This window comes from Scardinius erythrophthalmus, assembly GCF_964197995.2.
Source record: "Scardinius erythrophthalmus genome assembly, chromosome: 11".
NCBI classification, from domain to species: domain Eukaryota; kingdom Metazoa; phylum Chordata; class Actinopteri; order Cypriniformes; family Leuciscidae; genus Scardinius; species Scardinius erythrophthalmus.
Genome location: NC_138231.1, coordinates 5,022,685 through 5,036,371, shown reverse-complemented (window position 1 = coordinate 5,036,371; position 13,687 = coordinate 5,022,685). Strand labels below are relative to the sequence as shown.

General features: G+C 33.3%; 1 protein-coding gene across 1 annotated transcript in view; it reads left to right on the top strand.

Annotated features, from left to right (window-relative positions):
• Positions 1 to 13,687, top strand: part of LOC308699032 (uncharacterized protein) — a 30,156-nt gene that overhangs the window by 14,118 nt on the left and 2,351 nt on the right. The window contains exon 4 of the mRNA XM_081379584.1: positions 12,259 to 12,407. Coding sequence (XP_081235710.1) covers positions 12,259 to 12,407 — 149 coding nt within the window. The remainder of the gene's footprint in view (positions 1 to 12,258; positions 12,408 to 13,687) is intronic.

Sequence of the window (13,687 nt, the reverse complement as noted above, 5' to 3'; positions counted from 1 at the left end):
TTGACTGCAAAATAGGCTACAGAATAATTCGTTCAGTATTGAGAGGTGCAATATTTGAAAATCGATCATATGTTTTAAATTACATTTTATATTGTATTTGTCAAATCTTTCAAACATCAAAATGTCATTGATTAATATGTATTCGTGTCAAAATGACATAGAAACATCTTTTCCTATTCTATTTTGCCTGGAAACGCTTCCAACACGTGTGCGTGTCGCGTGAAAAATAGATTTCTAGAATGCACGCGTTTTCCGCGCGTCTCGAGCTGCACCCAGACGCGTGTGTCACGCAGGCAGTTAACATCATGGGAGCCGAAATAAAAACGGACACGACACGCAGCCAGTGTGTGTCAGGCCTTTACAAATCTGGAACGCGGTCATTCTTAGAAGCGATAGCCTACTAATAAATTAAGGAATCGTGGGTGCGGTAAAGTAGGTTTTATGTTGGACATTCGTTAGACATTCGATCTTTTCTGCAGCATTAATTGATATGTAATGGCTTAATAGTCGTGGATGATGCTGTATCTCGTCTAGGTCACATTGTAAAGCATAATGTCAAATGTGAATTTTAATATTATTCGACGATGTAATTGTTTTAAGAATTGGAAGTGAAAAAGTCCTCACAACTATCCCCACTTGGGCACTTCAAGATAGGGAGTGTCTCAAAAGTGCCAAATCGGCAACAAAGTTGGTAAAGTATGTGCATTATTCCACAAAAACACTAAAAACGTGATCCTTTTACGTATGTAGTTGATGTTAGTAAATGGATTAAAAATAGATTAAGCCAATTTTAAATTAAATACATCTAGGCTATTTAACTTTGTGGTTGTTTTATGTAAATACCTCAAATGACCAACAATGTATTTATACACACATGCAGCATATAATACACAACTTAGATTGGTGAAAAATGATGATGTCACACCACATGTAATGTATTCACCAACCCTTAGAGCACACCATACACGACTTGGATTTGGAAAATGTCATTTGGTGTATTTTTAATGAATTTTTGAAATGCGCAAATCTATATAACTTCCTGGTCATGTGACCTGATGATGTCACACCACATGTAATGTATTCACCAACCCTTGTTGCACACCATACACGACTTGGATTTAGAAAATGTCAATTTGTCTATTTTTAATGAATTTTTGAAATACGCAAATCTATATAACTTCCTGGTCATGTGACCTGATGATGTCACACCACATGTAATGTATTCACCAACCCTTGGAGCACACCATACACGACTTGGATTTAAAAAAATGTCAATTTGTCAATTTTTTATGAATTTTTGAAATACGCAAATCTATATAACTTCTGGTCATGTGACCTGATGATGTCACACCACTTGTAATGTATTCACCAACTGTTGGAGCACACCATACACGACTTGGATTTAAAAAAATGTCAATTTGTCAATTTTTTATGAATTTTTGAAAGACGCAAATCTATATAACTTCCTAGTCATGTGACCTGATGATGTCACACCACCTGGGATTTATTCACCAACCTTTGGAGCACACCATACACGAATTGGATTTAGAAAATGTAATTTCGTCTATTTTTTATGAATTTTTGAAAGACGCAAATCTATATAACTTCCTGGTCATGTGACCTGATGATGTCACACCACATGTAATGTATTCACCAACCGTTGGAGCACACCATACACGACTTGGATTTAGAAAATGTCAATTCCTCAATTTTTTATGAATTTTTGAAAGACGCAAATCTATATAACTTCCTGGTCATGTGACCTGATGATGTCACACCACCTGGGATTTATTCACCAACCTTTGGAGCACACCATACACGACTTGGATTTAGAAAATGTCAATTCCTCAATTTTTTATGAATTTTTGAAAGACGCAAATCTATATAACTTCCTGGTCATGTGACCTGATGATGTCACACCACCTGGGATTTATTCACCAACCTTTGGAGCACACCATACACGACTTGGATTTGGAAAATGTCATTTCGTCTATTTTTAATGAATTTCTGAAATACGCAAATCTATATAACTTCCTGGTCATGTGACCTGATGATGTCACACCACCTGGGATTTATTCACCAACCTTTGGAGCACACCATACATGACTTGGATTTGGAAAATATAATTTTGTCTATTTTTAATGAATTTTTGAAATACACAGATCTATATAACTTCCTGGTCATGTGACCTGATGATGTCACACCACCTGGGATTTATTCACCAACCCTTGGAACATTTTTACAGGTTTTCAAATATTTTTTTTTTTTCCTAATTGATATTAAAAGAGGAATTTGACAAAGCTGTGAAATTAGATTGATTTCACAAGTAATGACCATTCACATTAAGAATCATATCATTGAATCATTGTCATATTTTCATAGAGAAAAAAGAAATTAAGTGCATACAGTTAGCTCATGACATCCCTTTATTGAAGAAAACATACAGAAGTTAAACAATCAAGAGTTTTATTTAATTTTCATCTGTTTCTTTAAATATTAACAAATGTGAACTTATGGTATTGGGATTTTGTAATATCACCATTATGTAGGCTAGTATAACAGTGAAAAAAGTAGTTGCATGTCTTATAACTGTAAAACCAAATGCTATATTTCAAAAAGCACCAGAGTTTTTACTAAAATGCAATTTTGATGTTAATAACATACAAATTACACTTATACACTCATAAATAGGTTTTTCTTTGTACAATAATAATTTCTTCCTCCACAAAGGATTAATGCACAATTTGGAATAGTAAATAAATCAAGGTTAGAAACAAAAACTTTTTTTTAATGACAATTGGTTTGGGAATTTTGGTTGTGGAAATTGATTAAAGATGATGGTATCTTTAGTTTTATAGAACTTACAAATATTTAGCTAATATTTAATTGTATGCAATTCCCAGAGAACTTTTGAGGCTTATTGGATTAGAGACACTTGGAGTACTTCCCAATTTAGGTTGAATAATAAACATTTTTTAAGTTACGGATGTAATAATTGCCTATGCTCCATTGTCTAAACAAAATATATTCTTGATGTTACAAATACATTGAACTCTCTGTTCAAGAAACATGTTTTAGATTGGAGTAAATTATAGATGACACCTCATAGATATTCTATAACGAACAAAGTTAATGAGTTTTCATATAAGATACATAACACTGAGTACTAGGCCTACACTCATTCGACACTTGTGCTTTAAAGTTGATGTGGAAGACAATTGTATATTTTATGCCCATGAGCCACTCATATTGAAGCTGATATTGTTTTGAAGAAAGTGATATTTAAATGTTTTACAATTGATATAGATAAATATTTATATGTGATTTCATAACTATTATGGCTTATTACTAGGCCTATAACCAAAGTGGATTGAAAAATAAATATTTTTAAACAATTTAAAATTGACATTTACATATATGGAAACTATTTATAAAAGTAAAACTTTAAAATCAATACGAACCATGCAACTGTTTAGTATTATTATGTATTTAATGTTTAAAAAAAATAAAAAATCCATTGCCACTATACATTGTTTTGATGTTTTCTAAAAAAGAGAAAAAAATGTCTTTGATACATCAAACAAACAAATAAAATAAATTAATATATAAATAGAAGGACATCTCTATTCATATAAGATGTGACGTGATCTATCATTTTGATATCGCAATGTTTATTTATAATGCTTCATTCTCTTTCTCTAAAGTAATGACTAAAAATGTTTGATTTTTTGTTTTGATAAAAAAAAATTATATATATATATATATATATATATATATATATATATATATATATATATATATATATATATATATATATATATATATATATATATATATAGGGGAGAGCGGGGTATGTTGTCACACTTTTCACACTGTCTAACATTTACTGAGCACCATACATCAAAATGGTATAAATCTCATACCAAATGAAAGAAGGAAGTCTTGGGCACATATGTTGTATTCATAACATCTTCATATCTTATCTCATTACGGAGTTGTAGACTGTTGAATAGCGAGTGTGCACTTGTGACAATTTGCCCCATCGGCGGGTAAGTTGTCACACTAGATTATCTAAAAATAAGAACACAACTACTTAATTGTGAATATTGATTTTGTTTTTTAAACTCAAAACAGAACTGGAAATATAAACATCCGTGCCTGGAGAATCTGGAAAAACAATTATTTCAATCCAAATAATGCACATTTCAATTAAGTGGCAAAACCACTTTACTTTGAACTTTAAACTCAAACGTTCTATGGCTTGCACATAGATCCTGATAACTGAATGGAATGCTGCAGATAACCTGCTTAACTTAACCTCTGAACAAAACAGATGCCCTGTATCTGACTAATCGGACTCATCTCCAGAGTCACAATTCTGACACACATAAATTGCCTGGCCTGAGGTGCAAGCATCATGGGCCCAATTGTTGCATTTTACACATTTTACGCATATGCTACTCTGAACAATGCCTGTACTTCGTATTTTGAGCACTTTTTGTGTTGTGTTTTTTTTGCCTCTTCACAATGACTCGCTTAAATTAGTCCTAATTTGTAAGTCGCTTTGGACAAAAGCATCTGCTAAATGACTAAATGTAAATGTAGCTGCCTTGTTTTTCATAGGTCCAGATTTCTGCTTCCTTTTCTTTTGAAACCGCTTTTTGCTAGATTGAGACTTATTATTTTCTATTTCTAGTTGCTGCTTCACTGGCGTGTCAGTAAGTATTGCTGATTTGCATCGTTTTCTTCCTTTGCTGGCTGGTTTTCGGGGGCCATTTTTTGGATATGGCCGGATGTCCACTGGAGTTGGTAGCCCACTGCCAGCAATAGTATTGCTGGGTAAGGGTGAGCTGGTGATAGCAGAAGCATAACTGGGCGTGCTAGGCAGGACAGGGTTGGTGCTGGGGCACATGTGACGACTTGCCCCAAAGTCATTGAGACAACTTGCCCCATATTGACATGTGAGCTAATGTTGGCTAAATCTCAAGTTTAACTCAACATATCACTTTAGCTAAAGTACCAAAAGACACGTTACTGTCTCCTCTATTTTGTGCAAAATAATAATTTTAAACATTCATACCTAACAAAGTTGTATTGCATAAAATGTAAAGTGAGATTTTTTTACTTTTTAAGCAGAAAAACAAGAAAATTGTGCTAACCTCAGATTACAGTGATCTTGACCACATGTGAACAGGAAGTTGACTATAGAAGAAGAAGTCACAAAGTGGCTATTCGATTTTTGAGATAGAGCCTCTAGTGTTGGAGTTATGGACAGTGTGACAACTTACCCGTGTGACAACTTACCCCGCTCTCCCCTATATATTGAAATATTGAAATATTATTACAATTTAAGACAGCCGTTTTCTATGTGAATATACAGTAAAGTGTAATTTATTCCTGTGATCAAAGCTGAATTTTCAGCATCATTACTCCAGTCTTCAGTGTCACATGATCATTCAGAAATCATTGATGATTTGATGCTCAAGAAACATTTATGATTATTATCAATGTTGAAAACAGTTTTTTACATTTTTATTTCATGATGCTATGATGAATAGAAAGTTCAAAAGAACAGCATTTATCTGAAATGGAAAGCTTTTGTCACATTAAACACTACCCTTCAAAAATTTGGGGTCAGTAAGAATTTTAATTTTATTTTTGGGGGAAAGAAATAAAATAAATCAATACTTTTATTCATCAAGGATGAGTTAAACTGATCAAAAGTTACAGTAAAGACATTTATAATGTTAGAAAATATTCTATTTTAAATAAATGCTGTTCTTTTGAACTTTCTATTCATCAAAGAAGTTTTGAAAAAAATTGTACACAACTGTTTTCAACATTGAAAATAATAATGAATGTTTTTTGAGCATAAAATCAGCATATTAGAATGATTTCTGAAGGATCATGTGACTGAAGACTGGAGTAATGATGCTGAAAATTCAGCTTTCATCTGAGGAATAAATTACATTTTAAAATATATTAAAATAGAAAACAGTCATTTTAAATTGTCATAATGTTTCACAATAATACTGTTTTTTTTCTTTTCTTGTTTTTTATCAAATAAATGCAGCCTTGGTGAGCAGAAGAGACTTCTTTTAAAAACATAAAAATTCTAACCGATCTAAAACTTTTGACCAGTAGTGTATATATAAGAACAAAAAGTGTTAATGACAGCAAGCAATTTAAAAATTGTGTCAGAAAAAAAAAAAAAAAAAAAAAAGCCTAAAATTAAATTTCACAAAAAAACAGAGATTTAATGGAAAAATTGTCTTGGTCAAAGGAGCAACTCAAAATGATGATGGGCCATGTCACATATTTACCATATAGGCTAACTGTTTACCTGTTGTTTGTCCCTTTTTACTGCGTCCTGCACAACACACAGAACCATTCCGTTTCAGAACTACTGCACGGTAGCTGTAGGCCTACACATAAAATGTGAAACAACCTACAACACCTGTCACATTGAATCTGCAAGAGAGCAAAGTCATGATCTAAAACTTCACTGTTTTCCCAAACCAATTGTCATTAAAAAAAGTTTTTGTTTCTAACTTTGATTTATTTACTATTCCAAATTGTGCATTAATCCTTTGTGGAGGAAGAAATTATTATTGCACAAAGTAAAACCTATTTATGAGTGCATAAGTGTAATTGGTACACTGTAAAAAATAAAATCGTAAAAAAACAGTCATTGACTGTCAGCTACGGCTGCCAAACAAAAACCGTAAAAATAAAGTAAAATATCCTAATTTAAATGAAATGCAAAAAAAATTTACAGAAATTTTCCTTAAATGTTTTATAGAAAAACACTGTTATTTTACAGCTATTTCCTGAATTATTACAGTCAAACACCTTCCCTGTAAAAAAATCCTATAAAATAACAAATGACTGTCAGCTGCGGCTGACATACAAAAACTGTAAAATTAATGTAAAATATCCTCATTTAAATAAGTGCAAAATACTTTTACAGAAATCTTCATAAATCTTTTTTAACAGAAACACACAGTTAAAACACAGTTAATTCACATTTATTTTCTGATTTTTTTACTGAAAAACATGCAGTTAATTATATGCATGATTTGTTGTGACTATACGTCACTGCATCAGCAACTACACAGTTACTGTCTGTTAAATAAAGCAACATGCAGCATATCATCAATGTTTATTTGCTCATCCTGAACTGAAGCTCAGGCTCTACTCTTCAACACAATGGTGACACACGAAACACACCATACAGAAACACTTTAAACCCCAACAGAACATTAAACACTAACAGATCTCTCAGGATCTCAGCATCTTCACTTATTACAATCCAGACTTTATTTCTTTCATACTAACATTCTTATTGAGAATTAACAGAGGTTTAGAAGTTGAAGCTTTATTGAAAAGAATAAAGTTGGATGTCACCATGGTGGAGATCAGTGTTTGCTTTAGTTGGGCTCTTGAACTTTTAGTGTTTAACTTTAATGTTTCTCTAGCTGCTTTAACTGTGTGTCTCTGATGCATATTAGTTATAGTAGCAATCCAAGAGAAACTCAGATCAGATGATGTTGGTCACTTTTTAGTGAATCATCATGTAGTGTCCTGCTTTGTTAATACACCTGAATGAAACATCTGATTAAATGGTTAAATATTAGTTGTTCATTTTGCATGATAAAACTGCTATAGCAGATCCTGCAGTGCTGTGATACTCAGATTTCATTATACAGAAAATGTTTTGACAGGATCATGTAGACTCACTCAGACATCAAGAATCAGCGTATGAATCACAACAATGGTGACAATGAAAAAAAAAATCTGATCAACTCTGAACCACTATAAAGTCACAAAAAGGCTTTGTTGGTTGTCACCATTGTTGAAATTCATATGTTGATTCTTGATGTCTCTATACTACTAAAAAAATGAACCAGCTCAAAACTTTTTCTGTATAATATATATATATATATTTTTTCAGAGTGTTATAATACTGATGCCACAATATTTTAAGGATTATGTGAAAAATTATGACATTAATTATAGACTTTGTGTAAATCTAAACTCAATCTACATATTATGAAATCTAAGCTAATATATTCAGAGATTTGACTGATACATCAGTGAATCAGATCATCATATGATGATTACAACATCATCAATGAATGAATGATTAAGATCATCTGATATTTTCTCCTGCATTTATTGCTATAACAAATGTGTATTAAATACACAGTTAAAGCAGCCAGAGAAAACTAAAGTTAAAAACTCAAGGGTCATGAGCCCAACTAAAGCAGACACTGATCTCAATCATGGTGACATCAAATTTATTTTAAAGTTTTTTACACTTTATTTAAATTAGCATAATTATACTTTAATTTTATGTTTTTTGTTTGGCAGCCGCAGCTGGCAGTCATTTGACCCTTTTTTTACGATTTTCTTTTACAATGAAGGTATTTGATCATAATAATGCAGGAAATACCTGTGAAATAACAGTGTTTTTTCGGTTTATTTAAATTAGAATATTTTACTTTAATTTTAAGGTTTTTGTTTGGCAGCCGCAGCTGCCAGTCATTTGACCCTTTTTTTACAATTTTTTTTTTACAATGAAGGTGTATGATCGTGATTATTCAGGAAATACCTGTGAAATAACAGCGTTTTTCAGTTTATTTAATTTAGGATGTTTTACAGTTTTTTGGGGAGCTGACAGTCATTTGACCATTTTGTCATTTAACTGTTTTGTTACTGTTAAATTACAGATTAAATTTAAGAAAACAGAAAAAATACTGTATGAAAAATACAATCAATTTTCTGTATAAAAAATGTGAATTACTGTAATTTGTCATTAATGTCATAATACCTAAAATAACAGCTGCATTTTTATTTTACAGATATTATTTGTAATTTTACAGTGTTTTGAGTACAATTTAAAATGAAAGAAAATGATCGTCAAAAAATCACAGTTATTTTCTGTAAAATTTTTTACAGTGTATGTTATTAACATCAAAATTGCATTTTAGTAAAAACTCTGGTGCCTTTTGAAATATAGCATTTGGTTTTACAGTTATAAGACATGCAACTACTTTTTTCACTGTTATACTAGCCTACATAATGGTGATATTACAAAATCCCAATACCATAAGTTCACATTTGTTAATATTTAAAGAAACAGACGAAAATTAAATAAAACTCTTGATTGTTTAACTTCTGTATGTTTTCTTCAATAAAGGGATGTCATGAGCTAACTGTATGCACTTAATTTCTTTTTCTTCTATGAAAATATGACAAAACATGTATTTCTTAATGTGAATGGTCATTACTTGTGAAATCAATCTAATTTCACAGCTTTGTCAAATTCCTCTTTTAATATCAATTAGAAAAATAAAAAAATAGAAAACTTTAGAAAACCTGTAAAAATGTTCCAAGGGTTGGTGAATAAATCCCAGGTGGTGTGACATCATCAGGTCACATGACCAGGAAGTTATATAGATTTGTGTATTTTAAAAATTCATTAAAAATACACTAAATGACATTTTCCAAATCCAAGTCGTGTATGGTGTGCTCCAACGGTTGGTGAATACATTACAAGTGGTGTGACATCATCAGGTCACATGACCAGGACGTTATATAGATTTGGGTATTTCAAAAATTCATTAAAAATAGACAAATTTAAATTTTCTAAATCCAAGTCGTGTATGGTGTGCAACAAGGGTTGGTGAATACATTACATGTGGTGTGACATCATCAGGTCACATGACCAGGAAGTTATATAGATTTGCGTATTTCAAAAATTCATTAAAAATAGACAAATTGAAATTTTCTAAATCCAAGTCGTGTATGGTGTGCAACAAGGGTTGGTGAATACATTACAAGTGGTGTGACATCATCAGGTCACATGACCAGGAAGTTATATAGATTTGGGTATTTCAAAAATTCATTAAAAATAGACAAATTTAAATTTTCTAAATCCAAGTCGTGTATGGTGTGCAACAAGGGTTGGTGAATACATTACATGTGGTGTGACATCATCAGGTCACATGACCAGGAAGTTATATAGATTTGCGTATTTCAAAAATTCATTAAAAATAGACAAATTGAAATTTTCTAAATCCAAGTCATGTATGGTGTGCAACAAGGGTTGGTGAATACATTACAAGTGGTGTGACATCATCAGGTCACATGACCAGGAAGTTATATAGATTTGGGTATTTCAAAAATTCATTAAAAATAGACAAATTGAAATTTTCTAAATCCAAGTCGTGTATGGTGTGCAACAAGGGTTGGTGAATACATTACATGTGGTGTGACATCATCAGGTCACATGACCAGGAAGTTATATAGATTTGCGTATTTTAAAAATTCATTAAAAATACACTAAATGACATTTTCGAAATCCAAGTCGTGTATGGTGTGCTCCAAGGGTTGGTGAATACATTACAAGTGGTGTGACATCATCAGGTCACATGACCAGGAAGTTATATAGATTTGCGTATTTCAAAAATTCATTAAAAATAGACAAATTTAAATTTTCTAAATCCAAGTCGTGTATGATGTGCAACAAGGGTTGGTGAATACATTACATGTGGTGTGACATCATCAGGTCACATGACCAGGAAGTTATATAGATTTGCGTATTTCAAAAATTCATTAAAAATACACTAAATGACATTTTCGAAATCCAAGTCGTGTATGGTGTGCTCCAAGGGTTGGTGAATACATTACAAGTGGTGTGACATCATCAGGTCACATGACCAGGAAGTTATATAGATTTGCGTATTTCAAAAATTCATTAAAAATAGACTAAATGACATTTTCCAAATTCAAGTTGTGTATGGTGTGCTCCAACGGTTGGTGAACAAATTCCAGGTGGTGTGACATCACCTGTTTCTATAAGATAAAATGAAATTTTGGGAGTACAATGTAATAACCATGTACCCATTCATAGTGAATATCCCATGCACAGCTTAAAACTATCTAAGCCTATTTGACAAAAAAATAGGTTGTCCACTTAATTCACATCTTTACATTTTATTAGTATGCTTTGCGTGGTTTCGCACCTTGGAATGCTTATTTGTGTGTGTGTGTGTGTGTGTGCAGTTTTGAGACAGTCCCTTAATTTGCTTGGCGAATGTCTAACGAATGTCCAACATAAAACCTACTTTACCGCACCGGAATCGTGACGTATTTCATTTCCGGCTTTCTTTTGAAGTATCGGTGCACCGTGCAACAGAGCAAGGTAGGCAACTTACTTCCATATGTCACTCCTCCTCGCGTCATCTTTTTCTACGAGTCGTGGACCACTTGTGCTCATAGACAGTATATAAACGATTATGCTCGCACATGCAGCCATCTCTGTAGTGTTTTGTCACATGACACTGACAGCAGCAGGTTCTTTGCTGCGTGCGTCAGGAAAAAAACACAGACGTCCATAGGGAGGCTTTTTTTTTTTTTTAAGTATCGATACTGATAAATTTAGGTATCGTGACGTTTTTAATTTCCGAGTATCGCGATACTTTTGAAGTATCGATACATCGTGCAACACTACACTGAAGACTGGAGTAATGATGCAGAAAATTCAGCTTTGATCACAGGAATAAATTACATTTAAAATATATTCACATAGAATACAATTATTTTAAATTGTAATAATATTTCACTGTTTTTACTGTACTTTTGATCAAGTAAATGCAGTTTTGGTGTTATCTTTCTGACCCCAAACGTTTGAACGGTCGTGTGACTGTCCTGCTTGCTTGTGATTCGGAGGCAGTTAGTGAGGACAAAAACGTGACTTTCTGCTGGAAACTTCTCGTGCCTGGTTAGGGTGCCAGCAGAAATCCTGCTGTTTGAAAGCGGACATGATTTATTGCTGATATGAAACATCACATGGTCATTCATTTTGTTGATGCCTTTGTGACCGAATGCAGCTGCACACACAAATATTTACAGCGCACATCTGCGTTTTTGTTTACCACAATGGTGAGCAAAACAAATCCCCATAAAACTGGATATGAATAGAGGTCTAACAGCAGATAGCCTGATAATGGTAGGTTTGGGAAACAAGAGCATCATTATATCTGTAGAGAAACATCGAGCTCTGAGGGCCGGGACGTCTTCACGCTGACACAACTGAAGAACACACAGATCTTTGTGGATACGCCAGGCCTGTGCGTCACTGGAGAAACCATCAAGCACAAGAACACACAATATTTACATGTTCTTTTCCAGAAAGTGTTGTAGTATAATTCTCTCTCTTTCTCTTGTTTTCCTTCTTCCTGGGATTTCTAGACAATAACAAAGTGTCCACTGACCCGCTCCTGGCTGGACTGGTTTCTGCGTTTGTCGTTGTTGCTGCCATTGTGTCGGTCCTCGTATTCCTGAAGTTCAGAAACACAAATAACGGCCCACAGTTTCGCAGACTGCAAGATCTCCCCATGGTAGGACTTCGGTTTATTGATTCATTCAACACATTCTTGATGAATACAGGTGAAACTCGAAAAAATCTGAATATCGTGCAAAAGTTATCATTTTGATGATTATGGCTTACAGTTTATGAAAACCCCAAATTCAAAATCTCAGAAAATTTGAATATTACATGAAATCAATTAAAAAAAGGATTTTAAATACAGAAATGTCGGCCCTCTGAAAAGTATAATCATGCATATGTATATAGTTATATATACTAAATATATTAGTTTCACCTTTTAATTTGAATTTCTGAAATACATTAGCCGGGGAAAACCCAGACAACTTCCAGCAAATTTAGATTTGCTCTGCAAGTAGTCTGGCAAAGAGCTCATTCAAGCCCATTTCTAATCCGTTGAAATCGCAGCACCAATCAGAAACGTTGGGGCGGGCTTTACACGATGACGTTCGCTCTGATTGGTTTTAGGTCGATCCAATTGCGCCCAGAGGCATTTCTCTCCGAAACGGTAGGAAATTAAATTAGATTTAATAGAGGATTTTAACTGTGACAAGATGATTGACAGGGCAGTTTACGTGACAGGATGCACGCGACAGATCCGTCCGATAAAGATGACGAAGTAGTATGTCCCAAAGCTTGTCTACTTTTTTGCTACACATTCAAAAGTAAATACCTTTTCTTCACAAAAAGAGTACATACTTTTATGGCGTAGTGTAACTTAGGCAAATTAGGACACAGCATATGGCTTTACACGATGATGATCGCTCTGATTGGTTTTAGGTCTATCCAATTGCACCCAGAGGCATTTGAGCGACGTCTGTTGGTGACGCCCCTTTGGAAATGAGTTATTAATGAAGCTTTGCCAGACCATAACTCAGTTACTACTGAGAATGGTCTGGTTTTAACCAGGCAAGAAATACATGAACTTTTACACGATATTCTAATTAAATGTAAATGTCTTAAGCAATCAGCCCCGTCACAGAAGTTCAACACTGACAGGAAAAAGATCATTCTCAGGAAACCATTTAGATGCCATTTATACTCATGATATGCTATTTTTTTCCCTTTCATTAATTTTTTTTATTTATTTCTGAACTTTAAAGACATCCCCATTTTAGGCTCAAATGTACCAAGACCATATCCGCCATAAACAGAGGAACCACAATGATATTGATTTTAAAGTGCCCCTAATATGTTTTTCGGATATTCATGTAGTGTGTAATATCGTTTGTGAATGTAAAAGGTCTGCGAAGATCACGAATGGAGTTTTGTCTCCCAAAAGACAGAACTGAT